Source organism: Cuculus canorus, chromosome 5 (assembly GCF_017976375.1).
Source record: "Cuculus canorus isolate bCucCan1 chromosome 5, bCucCan1.pri, whole genome shotgun sequence".
Taxonomy (NCBI): domain Eukaryota; kingdom Metazoa; phylum Chordata; class Aves; order Cuculiformes; family Cuculidae; genus Cuculus; species Cuculus canorus.
The window spans coordinates 67,034,704-67,053,246 of record NC_071405.1 but is presented as its reverse complement, the minus strand read 5'-3'; the positions used below and the strand labels follow the sequence as shown (position 1 = coordinate 67,053,246).

Below are 18,543 nucleotides of genomic sequence, written 5' to 3'. Positions count from 1 at the left end.
GGCAGCGCCTGTGCTTTTCCCCCCCCTCCCCCCGGAAGGGGTGGTAGAGCCCAACCCACCCCCCCGCCCGTACGGGCGATGGTAGGACCCGCTCCGCCCCCATCCCCCCCGGCGGCGTCCGCCCCCTCCGCCTTGTCGTAGATGTTGTTGTTTTTGTCGCAGGAGCCGGAGGCGAGGCCGGGGCCGCAGCCGCCTGTGGCCGCCGCAGCAGCAGCAGCGGGGCTGGGGCCGCCGGCAGGCATGTCGGTGTGCAGGGAGGCGGTGGGCGCCGGCTCCCTGCCCAGCGAGCTGGTGGTGCACATCTTCTCGTTCCTGGCGGGCCCCGACCGGCTGCGGGCCTCGGCCGCCTGCTCGCACTGGCGGGAGTGCCTCTTCTACCCGGCGCTCTGGCCGCGCCTCCGCCTCAGCCTCCGCGTCTCGCCGGCCGAGCGCCCTCGCCTCGAGTTCCTGATGCGCAAGTGCGGCTGGTTCGTTCGCGAGCTCCGCGTGCAGTTCGCCGCCGATAACTACCCCAGCGGCGGCGGCGCCGCGGCGGCGGCGGCGGGCGAGGGTGCGGCGGCGGCGGGCGGCGGGGAGGCGCCCCCGCTCTGCCCGCGCTGGCTCGACCTGCTGAGGACCTACCTGGAGCTGCTGCTCTGCGTCCTCACCAGTGTCCGCAACAACAGGTACCGGCGGGGAGCGGGACGGGGCTGCAGCCCTGACAGCCTCCTCCTCACGGCGGGAGCGAGGGGGAGCCCTGGGGGTGCTAACATGGCACCTCGAAAACACGGGCCTGGCTGCCGGCAGGCTTTAGCGCGCTGACGCGGGACTGAAACATAATTAACGCCTTAAGAAATTGGGGGGAGGGTGTGTGTGTGTAAAATGACGGCGCTGATGTGTTCTTGGGTGAGGGTGGGGGGAGTGCTGCCCCTGTGAAATCCTTCCAGCTGCGAGGGTTTTGCTGCCGCTGAGCTTCCCTGCCAGCTTTCTTACCTGCTGAACCGAGATTGGGCTCAGTTTTAACTAGGAAGAAGTCTTAGCGTTTATTGGGGTAAAAAACCCAAACGCAACAACCAGCCTAAGCACTTCAGATTCAGGATTTCATTGACCACATGGAGTTGAAATCATAGAATCGTAGAATAGTTTGGGTTGGAAGGGACCTTGAAAAAGGGATCTTAAGAAACGATAGGAGTCTTATTCCTGTGGTTTGGACTTTAGATGTGTTCAGAACCTGCGTTTTCATAGTGCCTTGGGCAGGTTAGATAATTTTTTTCAGGTTGGAGTTCCTTAAAATGTAAACGCTTGCGTCCTCTTTACCGAGAGTGTGGGTGCGATCAAGATAAATACCTCTTTTAAAAGATAATCATTTTTCCTAGTGCGTGGCCTCTAGTCGGCTCGTAGAACAGGGAGGCAGAGCTGTTACAGGGAGGCTGGTGTGTTTGGGAAGCCGTGTAGATTTTTAGCCTAGGAAATAGTTAATATTATTTTTCCTCTGTGTGCATATAACTTCACCTAGCAAGGAAACAGCAAAAGCTGGAAGTATTTCGGGATATCTTTCAGATGAATTAAACCTTGGGGGTGGCCTTTATAAATCTGTCTGCGACTGTGTCATGGTCTGGTCACCGCCCCTCTGTGATGATGCCGGAGGGGCTGGAGAGCAGCTTGAGGCCTTCCCGGCTTCCTTATTTTATATTATAGCAAGAGAACTTTTAAGTGTAATTCCCGGTTGGTTGTGTGCAGCCTGACTTCAGCTCCTCTGCTCGGTGTAGGTACTTCCTGCAGTGCAGCTGCGGGGTGGGAATTGCAATCACGGCCTCTTGAGTCCCAGCTTGCCTTTGCTTCGGTTTGTTGCTTGCCCCGTGGATCCTCAAATCGTCATCCCTTCCCTTGATCGCGTTTCACTTGACTTTAAGGAGCTTTCACTTAACTGTGGAATCTTTGGGAAATCCAGCTAACGTTCTAAGTGGCAAAAATGTTGAACTGAAACGATGTTGGTGATGATCTGATGTGAGCAAAGAATCACTACATGGACACGGAATTTTATATAATAAATAGCATCCGCAGGAGAGGTTGCCTGGGGAAAAATTAGAATGCTTTTATTTTCCCTCCGTCTTGCTCAGATGTGAGGCTGTTACAATTAAATGTGTTGTGAGAAGGGTTTGGTACACTTTTTCTTTTGAAGAAGATTTATTCTCCATGGCCTTATCTGAAACTTGTACAAGGACACTTGCTCTCCAAAGTTCTTTTTACAGATTCTATATGCACAGTGTGCTCAGAGCAGCAGTGAAACACTGTGTACAAGTAGTTGTTTCTCCAGTACCTGTTGTCTTGGCAGATGAGTATAATTTTTGATGGTAAACCAGAGGTGAAAATTTACCAACTTTGATAGGATTTTTTCATTGCTATACTTCATTGCCGTCTTCAAAACATTTGAATGCTGCTCACTTGTTATGGAATAAATAATGTATGACTGGAAACAGGGGCACCTGGTTATCACAGGAGGGTTTGTTTGGTTTTTTTTTTTAAACAAATGTTAAAAAAATTGTGGGGATTTACAGTAAACAGTGGACTTTTTATTCAGATTTACTTTCTGAATAGACTCCTTTTTCCCTTGAACAGAGAGGGATTTTAGTTTATTTTGGTATCTCTTTTATCTTGCGCATTAACTACCGATAGCAGATTAGTTTGGATATATAGAACATTGTTTTCTATCTCTTTAAGTAGTGTTTTGAGATTGAAACAGGTGGGAAGGAGCATTAACATACGCCAAATTCCTGCTTAGTTCTTACTGTGACTGCGCATCTAAAGAGGAGGCATCGTCATCTGCCTGATGCCTAGTTTTGTGTAAGGAATGATTGTAGTCTCATCGCTTTATTTCTCTGCTTCTATTTATTCATCTGTAACTCAAGGGTAACTAATAATCCCTTCTTTTGTTAGCCGTATGTTATGAGATGGCTATTGTAATTTCCAAAGTAATGGAAACAGCAGTGGTTTTAACTTCTCCAGTGTCTGAATCACTGTAAATGCATTCCTTTTGGAATTAAGTTTAGTACAGGATGGTTCTTTCATAACTCCTGTCAGCCCTCATGATGGCTTTTTGGCAGAGAAGTTCAAAGAACTTCCATCTTGTACTTCAGAACTGGGGAGGAAGGAATCTACTTTTGTGAAATGGTATGCTGTTTCTTAACTGTGTGATCCTGTTGTAGGCTTTTCAATCTATTATTAAACAATACAGTAACAACCCCCCTCCTTGCAGGAAGGAAAAATGTACTTTGGATGGCTCTAGAATTCCTTGAGGATTTACAATACCGCAGACCTAGGAAAAATAATGACTAAAAGTAATGCAATTTCTAGATGCTCTTTTGGGTAGAGGAGAATGATGTGTATTTTTGCTAATAAAAGCATTTTTCCTACACAACATAAAATTGCCAATTTCTAATCAGATTTGTATTTTAAGTCTCTAGAAAAATATTTCGGAGCAACTTTTGCTAATTCTGGCAGAACTAAGGAAATAACTACTTGTCCACAATTTGGTGTTAAAATTGATAATATTTTGATAGATATTACTGCTGGCAGCCAGTTATCATTCAAAAAGGTACTTTCTAGGTCTGTCTTATATTTGAGGCAGACCTCAAGTCACCATAAACTTTATTTTCTTGGTGGCAGCATACTGTTCCCCAAATGTTGCTTTAGTAGCACTAGGACCATAATGAGCTTTAGAAATCTATACTGTCTTTAATTAAAAGGTACTGAGGTAGCATTCGTAGTAATAGGTAACTTTTCCATGAGCTGTTACATTTCTGACAGTAAATGAAGCAAAATAAAAAAAATATATGATTGTTTAAGCAGTTGATGTTCTACTTATTGAAAAGAAAGGGTTGGGAGGGCTTAATATTCTGTAGCAGTATTGGGAGGGATGAGTTATTTCTTAGTGGCTTGTGAGAGATCCTAATACCTACGCCTTCTCAACTTGATCTTTCAAAACAAAGTTCTGGAAGAAAGGTGGGAGGGCGACAAACTTTCTGTGAGTCATTTCAGTGCATACAGCAGCTAATAAGCAACTGCTGATCATTTGGGAGGAAAATTCTATGTGCTTTTTTTGTAACTCTGAAATCCCAAAGACTGACCAAAACTGAAGACGGAGCTTAGTAAGAAGCTTATTGTTTTCACTGTTTTTGAGCTAGTGGAAAATAAATGGTTTAGAAGTCCCCCCAAAACAGATGTTTATCCCCAGCTTTGTATGTGGGTAGTACATAGGATTAAGATGCCATCATGACTTTTAGCAGATGACAAGAATTAACTTCTAAATAATTTCATTTAAAGAGAAGTCACTTCTCTAACTCTGAAATAAGGATGAGATGTGAATTGAATGCCACAGAGATTATATGACACTGCGGATAGTAGCAAAAAAGCTAATAATGTGTTGAACTGTGATCAGACTTGTCAGTGGTGATAACTGTGCTGTGAATGGAAAAATAATTGGATGTTTTCATCACTTAAGTTTTGAGGTGGGAAACTTTTTCATGTGTCTCTAGTGCAAGAAATGGCATTCGAATAGATGCAGTAAAAATGCGTGGGGTACTAGTAGTGTTTCACATGTCCTGTAGTTTAGCGTCCCAAAGGTTAATGCCTGCCTACAGTCACGTTCACTGGGGGTAGAAGAAGTGCAAAACAAGACCTCTCTGTAATGGGAATATGCAGGTGATTCAAAATTGTTCTGAAGGTTGCATTTGGTCTCCTAGCTCTCAGAATTAAGTTGCTGAGATCAGATGAAAGCTTAATTATATAGCATTGGCTGCGAAGACTGCTTTAAACACCAGGTGGAGGTTTCTGCTGCTTTCCCTGTCATACCAGACTGTCTCTTGCAGCTTTTGAGGAAAGAAGAGCCCAAAATACTTCTGGTGGTGGTGCCAGTATCTTCATATTTCCCTGCCAAGCTTATTCTTCAGTATGATCAGGCATATTCTTAGTCAGCTTTGTAGAATATTGAGCGTTTGCATGTGCAGGGCTCAGTTTATATTTAGTATCACCACTGCAGCTGTCCTGTATTTCAAAGACTAAATATGAAATTGTTAGAATGTCTGAAACAGTTGTAAAATCTAAGTAGTTTGCTCCAGTATTTGTCTGACTCAATGTGAAACTTGTGGATCATGCTACTAAGTTGTTCACCTGTAGAAGAAAAGTAGCAGGTACAACATTGGATAGATTTCAGGAAAGTAGTGTGTTGCTGTTGAATACAGGAATTTTAAAACAGGTAAATTATGACTTCTGGTAGATACCAATTACAGACTGCAATTCCTATTTAATTAAAAAATGTAAAACTTAACTACCTGATACTTCCCCACCTTGCTGGTAGAATAGCAGCTCATACCATGGAGGTAGTGGACTGGCACCAGAGCTTCCCTATGCTTTGAGAATTGTAAGTGTATTGCATTTTCCTCAAAGCTGATCTGAAATAATAGCATATGATTTGTAAGCCAGCAGAAACAGAGATTTATGTAGCTCACGTAATTGCCAGGTACAGGTTAATTTACATCTACTCTTTAAGATTAATGTAACTCATGTATCCATTTGTGATTAAACAGGAGTTTCTGCCATGTTAATTACCAAGTGCAGACTAGTCTTTGCATGTTAGAAGTAAATCTAATTTACAGCATGTATAAATAAAAAAATGTTGACCTGAAACTTAGTCAGCTAAAAAAATAAAAATCATAATAGCAAATGACAGACAGCTACTCTAAAATTGCAGTAATTTTCATATCTCCTGCTTGATCTTTTTTAGGACTGGAAAAGCTGCAAGTCAGAGAAATAAACTGTGCTAGGGAAAGGAAAACTGACTGTCTAGCACACAGAGTCATAAACTTCCAGAATAAACTTGGATTTTTTTCTCTCGCTTCTTATTAGGTTTTGTAATTTAAATTATGTGTGGACCACTACTGCTCTTCTGCTCACTGATGGGAAATATTAGAACAGGTTCCCCTACTTTGATACAATAGAAATTAGACACCGATAGGGCATGGAGAGCTTTTGCTTTTCCTCTCTGAGGTTTGTGTGGCCTCAGTTGAGGCTGGTTTGGGCTCTCATTGGTAACCGGGTGGCAATATGCAAGTGCTCAGACAGAGTTGTTTGTGGTTGCATTCTACTTGGGCATTAAATGCAGTGTTACATGTTAAAAGCAATGGGTATTTCATGTTTTCATCTGTGACACTTAACATACATGTTCCAAGGATTAAAAAGTGTGTGAAAGCGCTGCTGGAAGTCTTCTTTATGGTGCTGGCCTGCTGAAAATGCTCCTGTGGTGACTGAAAACTGGCGTTTGGTTTTACAGCTTGATTCAGCAGTTTGTGTAGTCCTCTTTTCCTTTATACTTCAGTCTCATTTTTTTTGTAGTTCTGTACGCGTCTATATTCCAGGACAGTCAATTGTTTCCCAAAACAGGCTACATGTTCCATGTGATAATGTGTTCTTATTATCTGGTTTTGTCTTCCAGAACAATTCCTCAAAGTGTTTTGGGTTTGTGTACAGATTTCTTTTTTATTTTTTGTTTCATAGGAACCTCCAGAAGTTAAGTCTCTTTGGGGATATAAGCATTCTGCAGCAAAATGGAAGTGTATCGAACACATACCTCGGCAAGGTTGACCCTGATGGCAAGAAGATTAAGCAGTAAGTTACATTTGTAACTATCAAAGATATTAAAATAACAAATTCAGATAACTGAACGCATATTTTCATGCCTGAAATATGTGACTGAGGAAGCATTAAGTGTTTTAATAAAGTGAGAATCTACATTGTTAAATTGAGTTTATTTCTGTTCCTAATATTTACATGAAGTAGTCTGGTTTTGTGGCTTTGTTTCCCCTCCTTCTTAGCAGGGTGAGAATCCATTCTTTCCTCTTTTCATTGTGTTCTAGAAACATTATGTTAATGGCACAAAAGGAGAGGAGGGATGGAGAGGTTGTGACCAGCACCTGTGCTATTGTTGTACATGAAAAAATTAGAAGAGGAAGTAATCTGTTGTATTTGACAAGAATTGAGGACATGTAGCAAGTAAACTTGAAAGAGACCTAAACACAAACAACTTACTGCAAGTTGCATCCCAAAACTAGTTATGTATTTGCAGAATTCCTCGAAGATCGTAGCTCACAATGTGCATGTTTAGTTCAGAGGTGTGTTTTAGCTTGCCATAATTACATTGCAGTGCAGTCCTTGAATGCTTGTAATCAGAACAGCTAGTTCTTCCTTGGGAAAGGTTAAATACAGTGTAAAAAGCTACTGACTTATGGAATAAATTACCATGGAAGGAGTGATGCTAGGTTAACTATTTCGGCAGTTCTGCTAAAACTTTCCATATAGATAAACCCCGAATACTGTCATTTTAATTTGTCAGTTTAAACATCTTTCTGCCAGTAGCTTGGGACTGTGACAAGTACAGCAACTCTAGGTATTTACTCTTAATTTTTTGGAATTATTTTAGAACTAGTGTAGGTATGTTACCAGATCAATATATGTATACAAACACAACCATTCAACTGAATATTTGGTCCTGACTTAAATTTGCAGAACAGTGCAAATACAGATGTGTGTCACATACTGTGTCTTTGTCATCCATTATGTTTAGAACGCAGAACTTGGAGCAACTGGGGATTCTATTTAATGTATGTATTTTCGTTCTGTGTGCAGGTAACAAGCTGATTCAGTAAAAGCTCATTTTTTCATATCCTTTGTTGTGAAAACATAAATATATAGTCAAATCTTTGTCCAGAGGCTTGAGGAGAGTCATCTAAGCAGATATTTACTCAGCTGAGTGCGTGGTTAAACATTTCTTCAAACAAATAACAAAAATAAGTATCCACATTTCAGAGCCACAAACCATTCAAAATTCATTATCTAATTTGAAGTTGGTCTTTAGGTGAATACTGAACTTTGCACATTTTGGAATAAGCAAATAAATGCTATCTCTTTTTTGTTTGGTTGGTTTTGGTGTGTTGTGGGGGTTTTTTCCTAGAATAAAATAATGTGTTTGGGATCTGCTAGTCCTTTTCTAAGTTAAAGGAAAGGTGACAGTGTTTTATTCAGTGTTCTAAAGTTCCATCAGCACTGGCATCAAGTTTACTTCAGGAAGTAAATCTTTATGCTTAGTCTTGTCTTTTGCACTTGGGGTTTGTATCAGTTAAATTGCAAAACGTGGATACTGATAACTGGCATTGAAAGATAATGATGTAACCTTTGGAAACGGCCTTATTGGTAGCTGATGATTTTTGGAACTGATGTGGCGATAAACCTGACCAGCTGTTTCGTTCACTTCCTGCAATTAAAGCAGTCAGGGAAGAAAATGTGACACTTCGTAGGGTTGAGCTGTGTGTTACAGACTGGGTGAAGTCTCGGCTAGCACTGAACTATTAGGATGCTCTCCCAGGTTAGAGGTTGTTCTGAGGGAGAGGAGGCTTTGGATTGTGTTTTCAAAAATGTACTTTTGCAGTGATCAGCATGGGTTTGCAAGGCTTGTTAATTTTCTATATAGCGTGTGTATCCTCAGGTACTTTATAGAATTCTCTTCACAGCTTAGTTCATTCCTGGTAGGAAGCTCAGCATAAACAACATGTTTGTCTTGAGTTATTTAAAATTTTGACTTTCTGAAATCTGCTTCCCATGATTGATCCATGTGGTTCAGATAGTTTGATTTGCAAAAGAACCAGTTTAGCCTCTGCTACTAAGTAAAGCATTTTGGTTGATAGTCTTTAATTAAACAAATGGACTCCATATGCACCATAGGAGTAAGCTTGTTTCCTGTCCAGGACCATGAATGTGCTTCAGTACTGGTCAGGACTGTTTTTTGGGCTTAAACAGTAATTTGGCCTGTCTAGTCAGGTTTCGGTCTGTCCGCTGCCTCCTGTTAAGTGCAGTCTTTTAATGAAAAATAGGGTGTGCATAAGAATTTGCAGAGGTGGAGGAACTCCTGTTAGGGTATTTGAAACATTTATTTGAAATATGTTAAAACTCTTGGCGTGTGTTTTATATTGTGCTTCCTGTCTGATCTTGTATAAAGCAGGTATTAAAAACAATCCAAAAGTGTTCACTATTAAATATTCTCTATTGACATGTTTGATCTCTTTTTTTATTAAATTGGCAAAGAACTGGGGAAAGGTGGCTGGAAACTTTTCTTGTGACCTGCGGGTTGGTAGACTGTCAGCACAAATCTAAATGCTTGTATAAACACTTCAGTGCTGCACTAAAAAGTTGATATGTAGATAACGTTACATCAGCATCTCTCTTTTAAGAAGTTAATTAGTGCAGTTTAGGGAGGAACACCCCACTACAGCTGCAGAGTTCTGTATCGTATTTCTTTTCATTAAGCTGTGTGAATACTAGATCAGTACTCTTCCAGTCTTAGATGTTTAAGTCGTATCAGAAGCACTATTTAAACAGATTTTTAGTGCGGTGAGTTATATTGATAGTAGTATTCCACTGAGCATCTCAAAACTGATTCGTTGTCTTTTCAATTGTTCTGTAAAATATTACAAGCACTTATAAGATTGATTACTTGGGCTATTAGTAAACAAATTCCAGCATTGCTACAACCAGTACTGCACCTTTTGTAGATGTTTGGTGAGAGGGGGAGGGAAGAGTCTTTGTTGGAAGAAATTAGGTACCTGTGGTGAAACCTTTCTGGAGGGAGAGTGTCAGAGAACTTGCCTTCAATTTAAGCATTGGCAGAGGTAGTTACATAAACAAAGCCAGAATCCAACAGGGCTTAACTGAACTGTGAAAGAATTTAGGAGTAAAACCGCTAACTACACTACCTGTGATTCTTGACCTGTTGTTTAAAACTGTATTTGATTTGTGTTGCAGTTGCCCAGTCCTCAATTAAAATAAAATAATAATCAGAGATCTGGAAGAATTGAAGTCTTTAAACGTGGTGGCAGTACTAGGCAAAAACTGGGGAGCTGTTCTGAGATGTGTAACAGATAAATACAATAACCACACCAGCTTCTCAACTTAGAAAGAGAAGTCAGGCTCCGCAAACACAAGATGTTCTTAGGAGGAGGAAGAAAGCATGCGCGGGCGAGGGAAAGGATGAATGAGGATTTGCAGAGGGAGAGGATGAATAAGGGTTGATCTTTTGACTTTCTTACAACAGAAGGGATTATGGGGCATCAAAGGTAGTAGGTAATGAGTTCAGAGCAAGCAAGAAGAGGTGGGAGTCTCACTGCAGACATCTTTATTGTTGGATGTTACAGTTGCTAAGAGCTTACCTGCCTTAAAGAGGAGCCTGGATAAATTTGTGGAAGTGAGGTCCCTGAGGGCTGCTAAATACAGAAAGCCAATTCTGGCTCAGGAGGGCCGAGTTACACACTTTTGGAATCTGGGGAGATATTTGAGAACTATCCTTACGTACTTTCCTTGTTCTGTCGCATTTCTTGAGGCATTAGTTTTTCTCTGCTGCCAGTCCGGATACTGGGCTAAACAAGCCTTTAATTTTGTCTCGACATTATTTCGATTACAGATACCTGGATGAGAATAATGACTTTGTAATATTGTTTTGCTTAGAAGTATAAAGTATACAGTTATTCATAACAATAAAGGAAAAAATGTTCTGTGCAAAACGTTACCTGATACGAGGTACAAAGGTTACTGCTAATTTTGTACTGGAGGTGTTTACATCTTATTTCTTGGTGTTTCACGGAACTTTCATAGCCTGGCTCAACTGCTTCTCTTAAATGCTGATCTCGCCTTCTGGCTGACCAGAGTTTGAGATCAGACTCACCTACACATGTGCCCTAGAATGATATATGCTCAAAGATGCTTGTCATATGGGCAGGAGGGCTCTTTTGGGCATTAGCAGTCATTGGGATGAAGACTGGAAAATTATTTATTTGGAGCAAGCTTGTGAGTTTAACAGTATTATTGGAATTTAGTATTGAAAATCTTATCCCAAAATACGTTTTTTTGCCTTCCTGAATTAAATATATAATTGTAAGAACATCGCTTTATTAGAAAAATACAGGAGCAGAAGAGGAGCATATTCTGATGGGATGCATCAGAATAAGTGTATAGTAATCATGCAGCAAATCATCTGACATTGATAATTTGGGATTGAAATGTTACTAGTTCTGGGTTGTTTTGGTAAAACTTGAACCTGTTGGCACTTGAAAATCCAGCTAGATGTACATTCAGAACTATTTAAAGGATTTTCTTTCTGTGTTTGTTCTTAACCCTTTAATGAGCAAAGTCAAGCAAGTAGTTTCAGATCATTCTGACTTATGCTCAAAGTCAAGTTTCTGCAACCTTTCATTGAAAATGATTCTCTTTTTCCATATTAAATTTGCAGTTCTGGAGAGGTTAGTGAGTGTTTTTAAAAACAAGTACTGTGCTTTAAAAGCATTACAGGTTTTCTTATTTGAGTAACCTTAAAGTGTATGTGGGAGGGTGTTAAATACGTGCCGAGAAATACATGAAATGAAGGATCATAGTGTACTACTGTTATTGAAAGAAACAGCACATAATTTTTCTCAAGATAATTTACAGTTTTAACCTCTTAAGTGCAATGAAGGTTTAGTTGCTGTGGGAGAGTCGGGTTCTAATGTCTGTACTTCACAAGAACCCTAATAATTGCACCTTCCTGCAGAATAAGGCCATAAATGAAAGAAGAATAATTATTGAAAAAAAATAGAATGGTATTTAATTGGTAAGACTAAACCATGTTTAATAGGATCATTGTCTGTTTTGTTTACTTGCAGAATCCAACAGCTGTTTGAAGAGATATTAGGCAATAGCAGGCAATTGAAATGGCTGTCTTGTGGGTTTATGCTGCAAATAGTAACTCCCACATCATTGTCCTCCTTATCAAACCCCATAGCCAACACCATGGAACATCTGAGCTTATTGGACAACCACATCCCTGGTAATACCACTCTTATCACTGCGGTTGAATTGGAGCGCTTTGTGAATCTGCGTTCGCTTGCTTTGGATTTCTGTGATTTTACAGCTGAAATGGCAAGAGTCCTGGCTGACAGCAACCATGTGCCTTTGCATCGACTGTCTCTCCTGGTCCACAGTGTTTCCATAATGCACAAGTCATTGGACAGTATGCCAGAAGATGAGAATTGGAAGGCGCTGACTCGCAACAGCACTAATCTTCGGGTCTACATAATGGCTTTTGATGTCAAGAGCGATGATATGCTAAGGATTCTTAAGCCCAGTATTCCCCTAGAGAGGATTCACTTTGACAGCTACATCACTTGTGTTTCAGGGGCTGTTGTTGACCTCATATCCAGGCAGTATGACAAGTTCCTCACTCATTTTATACTGATGAATGATGTGATAGATATGTCTGGCTTCCCAGATCTTAGTGACAACCGGAATGAAGATCCACTTGTCTTATTAGCCTGGAGGTGCACAAGATTGTCTCTCCTAGCTGTTCATGGTAGGTAATACATTGCGTGGGCATAGTATGTGTCTTTGAAAGACAACACTTCATCCTTTCTAATCATAACGTGTTTTAGTGGAGTGATGTTCAAAAAATCTGCTGCGTAGTTGCTATGCGTGCTGTTGTATGTTATACTGGTATTTCTGTGTTTGAACATATGGAGGTATTTATTCTGTATGAATTCTAAACATATTTGTAGCTTACTAACTTCTGTTGAGAAGTCAAACAGGATTTTACTAGACTGTTCACAGAAATGAGGGTAACCAAGAATTGAGCCTTCCGGGGGCTTACCCTGAAAGCTGTCTGCACTGTGCAAGTTGCACTAAGTGGTTGGTTATGTGAACGTGAACACTGAAAACGTTTGGTGTTTTACCATGAGCTCACGTACTGGCAAGATGAGATGATTGTGCTTCCTGTTTGTAAATAACATGGGTGAAGTGCCCCAAGGCAGAAGGGAGGAAGTCTGTTTACGGTTTGGTAAGTCTTTGCCAGCAGATGAAGGCTGAAAACTATAACGTGGAGGAGATTGCCTTGCTGAGAGCTTTGGTTTCACCAGTAGGACCAGATCTAGCTTTATCCCACCCATTTATTTGCAATGTAATTGCAGTTTTTTTTAAAAAGTGCATGCATTTGTATTCAGCTCTGTTGTCAGTACAGTACTCGCTAGAAGTCATAGTTGTTTGGTAGATTTTAAGGCACTGGAACTGAAATAATGCAGAACAGTTCTTTTTGTTTATGCTGGAATCAGCTTACCTAGACTATCTGCTGGTGCATGAGGGAGTTAAGCAATGATTCTGTATTGTGTTGTGTAAGAGTTCGTGCTCACTTCCTCTTACAAGGAGTAGATCTCCAGTCGTTGAGCACAACCAGGAGAGACCTTCAGCAGAGAAGGCTGTACGTTAAGATTTATGTTGGTTGAAGTCGGAAGGTCCTGCTGTATTTGCTAGAAAAAGGTTTTCCTTTGTCTTCTGAAAAATCACTGGGGCGGGGAACAAAATCAGTTCAGCTGTCTCTTTTATAGTTTCCAGATCTGACAGATTTTGGATACTGGTACATGACCTTCCTGTTCTAATTGGATTTTGGCAGTTTCTTTCAACGTTTGGATACAAGTTCAGGACCTTTTTCGTTTTTTCTTTAGAAAAAATGCAGGTTACCTTAAATTATCCTCCTGCTACAGCGAAGTCCTCTAATATCTATTGTCTAAACTTAAAAGGATGGTAAAATATCTGAACATAAGCTAGCGTAAGTATCGTTTAGTATCAGTGCATGTCTCTTTGGTACAAGGTATTGGTCTGTGCAGAGCATTGGCAAAGAGAACACCTTCTACAGTTCTGTGCAGCAAATGGTTGTTGCTGCTGCTCCTTTTTTTGGAGAGATGCTGTGTATACCTGGGGAGAGAATGGCCAAGTATCACCAGTGCTCTCATTATGGGATTCAGACTCTTTCCTCTTCTTTTCTCTCCTCCTTGCACCGGAAGCTATCTAAGCTGCTTAAAAATGCCTCCTGATCTTCTTTTTAAGCTGTCAATGACTTCTGGTACTGTAGGATAAGCATCTTCTAGAGTAGCAACTGTGCGAACATGTCTAGAAAGAAAAATCTTGAACATTCTGATGCTTCACTAGAGCGTCTTGGCCTTGCGCTTGTATTTTCTGAGGTTCACCAAATAATGTTTCCTGGCTCCACTTGTCATATTCTTCTTGATACTTACCTTAAGAAAAACGGTGGGTTTGTTCAAGTTGCCATCTTATATAAAGCATAGCAAGTGCTTGGGTTTCATCTGCTGTCTTCTGAAGTGGTTATTCTCTACCTTCCAATACTTCTCAATTATTTTTTTTTTTGTTTTCTCTCTTTTGCTATAGTTTTCTCTGGAAAAAGCTTTGAATATTTATAGCTTTGGCTGCCACTTGCCACTCACCAAAAGAGGAGAGCGAGAACATACCCTAAGGACACTCTTTTCCTTGTATATCTCGAGATTCTCTTCTATCTCTTGGGGGAAGTCATATCATCTTTCCACCAAGGTAGCATCTTCAGGAGCAGGAGAAAGCTGTTTGAAAGTTACGAAATACATTCTTGCAGAATGAAGGAAGGATCTGAAGAGTGTGTGGTTGTTTGGGATGGGATGAGGACAGTGGGATAGTCAGAGTGGTATGATCTGAAATTGTGATTAAAACGTGCCCCATCCCATTCCTTAAGAGAAGGACACTTGATGTTGATTTTCAAGACTTTGTTGGAAACATGTTGTCTGAGATTTGCAGTTTTATTCTGTCCATGAGCGAAACTGAATTTGACAGTTCTTACCAGCAAGGAAAAATGAATCATGGTACTGCCTGTGGTGAATTTGTTGTTCAGTGATACTTGTAGAGGAGTGATCACTCCCTATTACCTCTGAATACTTAGCTAGCCGGAGGCTTTTTGGCTGCTGGAAAGTTACTGAGAAACTTCAGACAAAACTTTCAAAAGGAGAGCTAATTTAAAATGATGATGTGACTCGGATGGTTATTCCAGAGCATAGAGGATCTCACTGTGAAGAGTTACAGCAAAAGCCATATACTTGAACTGCAAGGATGGTACCAGGGCCTTAACCGCAGCTGATTTTCCCTTTATTCTTTGTGATAGGGACTCCTTTATAAAGTTCCTTTATGATGAAAATGACTGGAAGGTGTGATGAGCTCCTTTGGATCCTGGTAGAGGAGTGTTGGCATACAGGTGGAATTTTCCATTGGGTTTAATGTCGTACAGCCTTATAGGCAGCTTCACCTGTGGACAGCTGGAGGTGAAGTATGAGCAGATGAAAATTGTAGGAATTCATACATTCCTAGTGGTTAATAGACCAGAAATGAGCCATACTGATGTGTGCAGGCTTTGTTGAAAACCTACCCTGGGAAACCTATTTACAGGAAACCTTAAAGACAAGCAGCAAGAAAAAGAAAACAGGGTGAAAAATTCCCTTTTGTTTATTACTTTGACATCAGTATTTTTCATTCGTTAAGTAGCTGTCTTATATTGAATGATTGTGATGTAGAGCACATTAACTGTGCTGTTGAAGACCAAACCACGATTGGTTTTTTTTCTCAGCAGCTTAACTTTCCCAGTTCAAACACTGTGCAGAGTGCAGCTGTACTTGGAATCAGAGCGGGCATCTCACCAAGAGGCTTATAGCACCTGTGGGAATGATGAAGGCAGAAATGAGCCTTTTCCTTTCGCAGTGGAAGGGCTGATTTGGCAGAGCTCCCAAAAAGGGTAGTCTGGTTTGCATCTGAATGAGGAAGAGCTCAGCATTTGCCTGAGCCAGGGTACAGAAAGCTAACAGGTAACTGGAGAGGAGGTGTTTTGAAAGAGGGATGCCAATATACACTAATGTGAAGAGATGGAGGCTTTATAACGATGTTTAATCTCAGATGGAATAATGAGATACATCCAGTTTTGTTTGGGGATGATGTGACCCATTTCCTGCAGAGCCTTTTGGTTTGGGTTTTGGTTTGTTCTTGTATTTGGGGGTTCTTTTAAGTCTACCTCTTGCGCAACAAAAGCAAGCTTCAAATTTTGTTTCCAGCACGAATTGTTTTAAAACAGTCCATTCATACATTTGCTTAAAATAGATGCCTCATGTTTTAAGTTCTGTTTACTTATACTGTGAAATAGATCACAGGAGGTTTGAAATAGTAGACATAACTTGGAGTAAAATGGTGAAAAAGTTTTCTGCAATGGAGAAAAAATTAGGTGTATAAAAACTTGACCAAATAACCTGAAATTGTTTTGATTCTTCCTTATTCAGAAAATAAAAATTGGGCTTTACTACTTGCAGTCAGAAAAAACCCAAAAGAGCAACTTCTGCCGGGTGGAAGGTCACAAAATAGGTTGGAAAGGATGTTGAGATGCTTTGGTATTAAGTACTGCAGTGAAAAAATGTAGCAAAATGACAGTCTCACTTTCTTCTTTTTTCCCCTAGGTTACACAGTTTGGGCTCATAATCTTATTGCAATCGCTCGTCTTCGTGGCTCTGACCTGAAAGTTCTTGAAGTCACAGAAGAAAGCATTGATTTCGACCAAGGAGAACTGGCTGATCAGGATGTGGACCCGGTACACAATCTCATTGAGCAAGTATCTCTTGGATTGGGTCGACCTTGGCACGCAGTCATGGACATAGAGCTGCTCAGTGTCTTCACTGAGCCAACCCGTCACTTTTACAGAGAGATGCAAAGCTTCAGTGAAGGCATTTAGCTCCTTACTTACAATTCCTGTGGTTACATATGCAAGTAGGGTCCTATTATGTTTTTGGTTTTTTTTGTTTGTTTTTTTTTTTCAGTAGCGTGAATTAACCCTTTTTGTGCTGTGTTTAATCAGTGTTAGCTATATAGGATTATATATGTGTATTCTACTTCTTGATCAAAGAACGTAGTCGGGTATTGGTTTAGAAGCTGAAAGTGGCATTGTTTAGGGTTTTCACGGTTAATGGACTTGTCTACCAAACCTTGCAGAGATACAGCCCGAAGGCTGTCTGAGGTTGCCGGCTAACTTTACTTTTATTGAGTTATAACTGCATTTTGAACGATTTTACTATTATATCGGAGTTCTGTGCTCAGGAGCCAACTCTTTTTAATACCCATATCCATACCCTAGTGGGTTTCTGTGCTGTTATTGTGTGCTTAATCCGGTAGCATGCTCCTTAACAGGCTTAAAGGAAGAGGAGTCTATCCAGGGCTGTCCATTGTAAGACTCTCACCTTGCTTTATTTCACGTGCAGATTCCGAAGCATGGCTTAGGACCGTTCTCAGCTTTCCCTAGCTGATAAGCGGCAGTGTGAAACATTAGCTTTTCAGGTACCTGCACTTACAGATTCACTCCATAACCTGCAGTCTTTTTGAATTTGTTGCAAATTCCTCATTTATTCTCATGTTCTATCATCTTCCTTAAAAGTTAGCTTTGGGCCAAAGTTTAAAAGAAAACAAGAATGTGCACTCCGATGGGGTAAAAAATGTAAGCGAAGACTTTAATACAAAGGTGTACACCTGCAAACAAACATTAGTCGTGAAATCCCTAGCAACTAAGTCACTGGATTTTCTCTGTCAGCGCCTGTGTCAGCTGCCAAAGAATAGATTAAAAACGAAGAAGTGCCCACATGCTGGCAGGGGCAGGCCAACTTTTGGCCAGCCAGATACTGCTAGATTGTAATATATAAGGTCGAATTTCGACCTGTGGTACACAGCTGTGCTGTGGCTCAGTCAGCAACCTCAGAACTCTTAACAAACATGCACCTGTTTCACTGTGAATAGTGAATGTAAAGGAAGGAAAGGAAACAAATACAAAGCTTGTTCTATCACAGGTATGAGCTGCTATGATGCATGAAGAACATTCCATGAAGTATGTTTTAAAATCTTGTTATATCTGAGAGGCTTTAAAAGCCGATTTAACTGTTTCAGGGCAACCGCGGTACAGACGTGGTCTCTGTGAGACTTCCACCTGACCCCAGTTTTAAGTGGTACGAATGTTGTGCATTTAATGTTTAAAGGACAGTCTGCAATAATAAAGTAAGTGGCCAACGTGGGTGCCCAGCAGTGCTGAGACCTGGCTGCTATATTGTAAGCTTTGGAAAACACAATTTATGCAACAGATGTCCAGATATGATTCTATTTATGGAAAAAGTTTATATGTGTTTTACAAATGGTTTTACCATCTTATATTAAAATGACCTTTTGACAGGTGTGCGCTGTTTTGTCTCCAGTGAGCACATACCATGCGGATTTTATATGTACATCAGTAGAGTGAATCCACTGGCACAGTGTGTGTATATGCCAGATGTGGTGAGATTTTATCTTATAAATGTGATCAGATAAAAAAAAAAACCTCCTGACAGAAAATGTAAGGAAACCAGCTGAATGTTTGAATTGATGACTGATGTTGTATGGTTTATGTTAAATGTATATTCTTTTAATCGATGAATAAAGCATTAAAAGTTGATCGCTGTATAAAATACTTTATTGTATCAGCATGAAGATTTTTAGAATGAAAACGCAACATCGTTCATAAGCTGTGTATAACTGGTAGCTCCCGTTGTGCTTAGGTCAACAAAAAGTCTAATATGAGTCGTACAGTAATTTTTTTACTTAATTTCTTTTTTTTTTTTTTCAGAATTTGGC

At 40.5% G+C, this 18,543-nt stretch overlaps 1 protein-coding gene across 1 annotated transcript; it reads left to right on the top strand.

Moving 5' to 3' along the window:
- Positions 1 to 141: 141 nt before the first annotated feature.
- FBXO33 (F-box protein 33) lies at positions 142 to 18,082 on the top strand. Its single transcript, XM_054068247.1, has 4 exons — positions 142 to 665; positions 6,532 to 6,642; positions 11,718 to 12,403; positions 16,356 to 18,082. Exons 1-4 carry the CDS (start codon positions 142 to 144, stop codon positions 16,625 to 16,627), a joined length of 1,593 nt encoding a protein of 530 aa, XP_053924222.1. The 3' UTR covers positions 16,628 to 18,082.
- Positions 18,083 to 18,543: the final 461 nt, after the last annotated feature.

What these genes read in the sequence shown, in the direction of transcription:
- FBXO33 (XM_054068247.1), top strand. Translation starts at nt 142, where the DNA reads ATGTTGTTGTTTTTGTCGCAGGAGCCGGAGGCGAGGCCGGGGCCGCAG. An exon ending in ACCAGTGTCCGCAACAACAG is followed by an intron (nt 666 to 6,531) that starts GTACCGGCGGGG and finishes TTTGTTTCATAG; the next exon opens with GAACCTCCAGAAGTTAAGTC. An exon ending in GATGGCAAGAAGATTAAGCA is followed by an intron (nt 6,643 to 11,717) that starts GTAAGTTACATT and finishes GTTTACTTGCAG; the next exon opens with AATCCAACAGCTGTTTGAAG.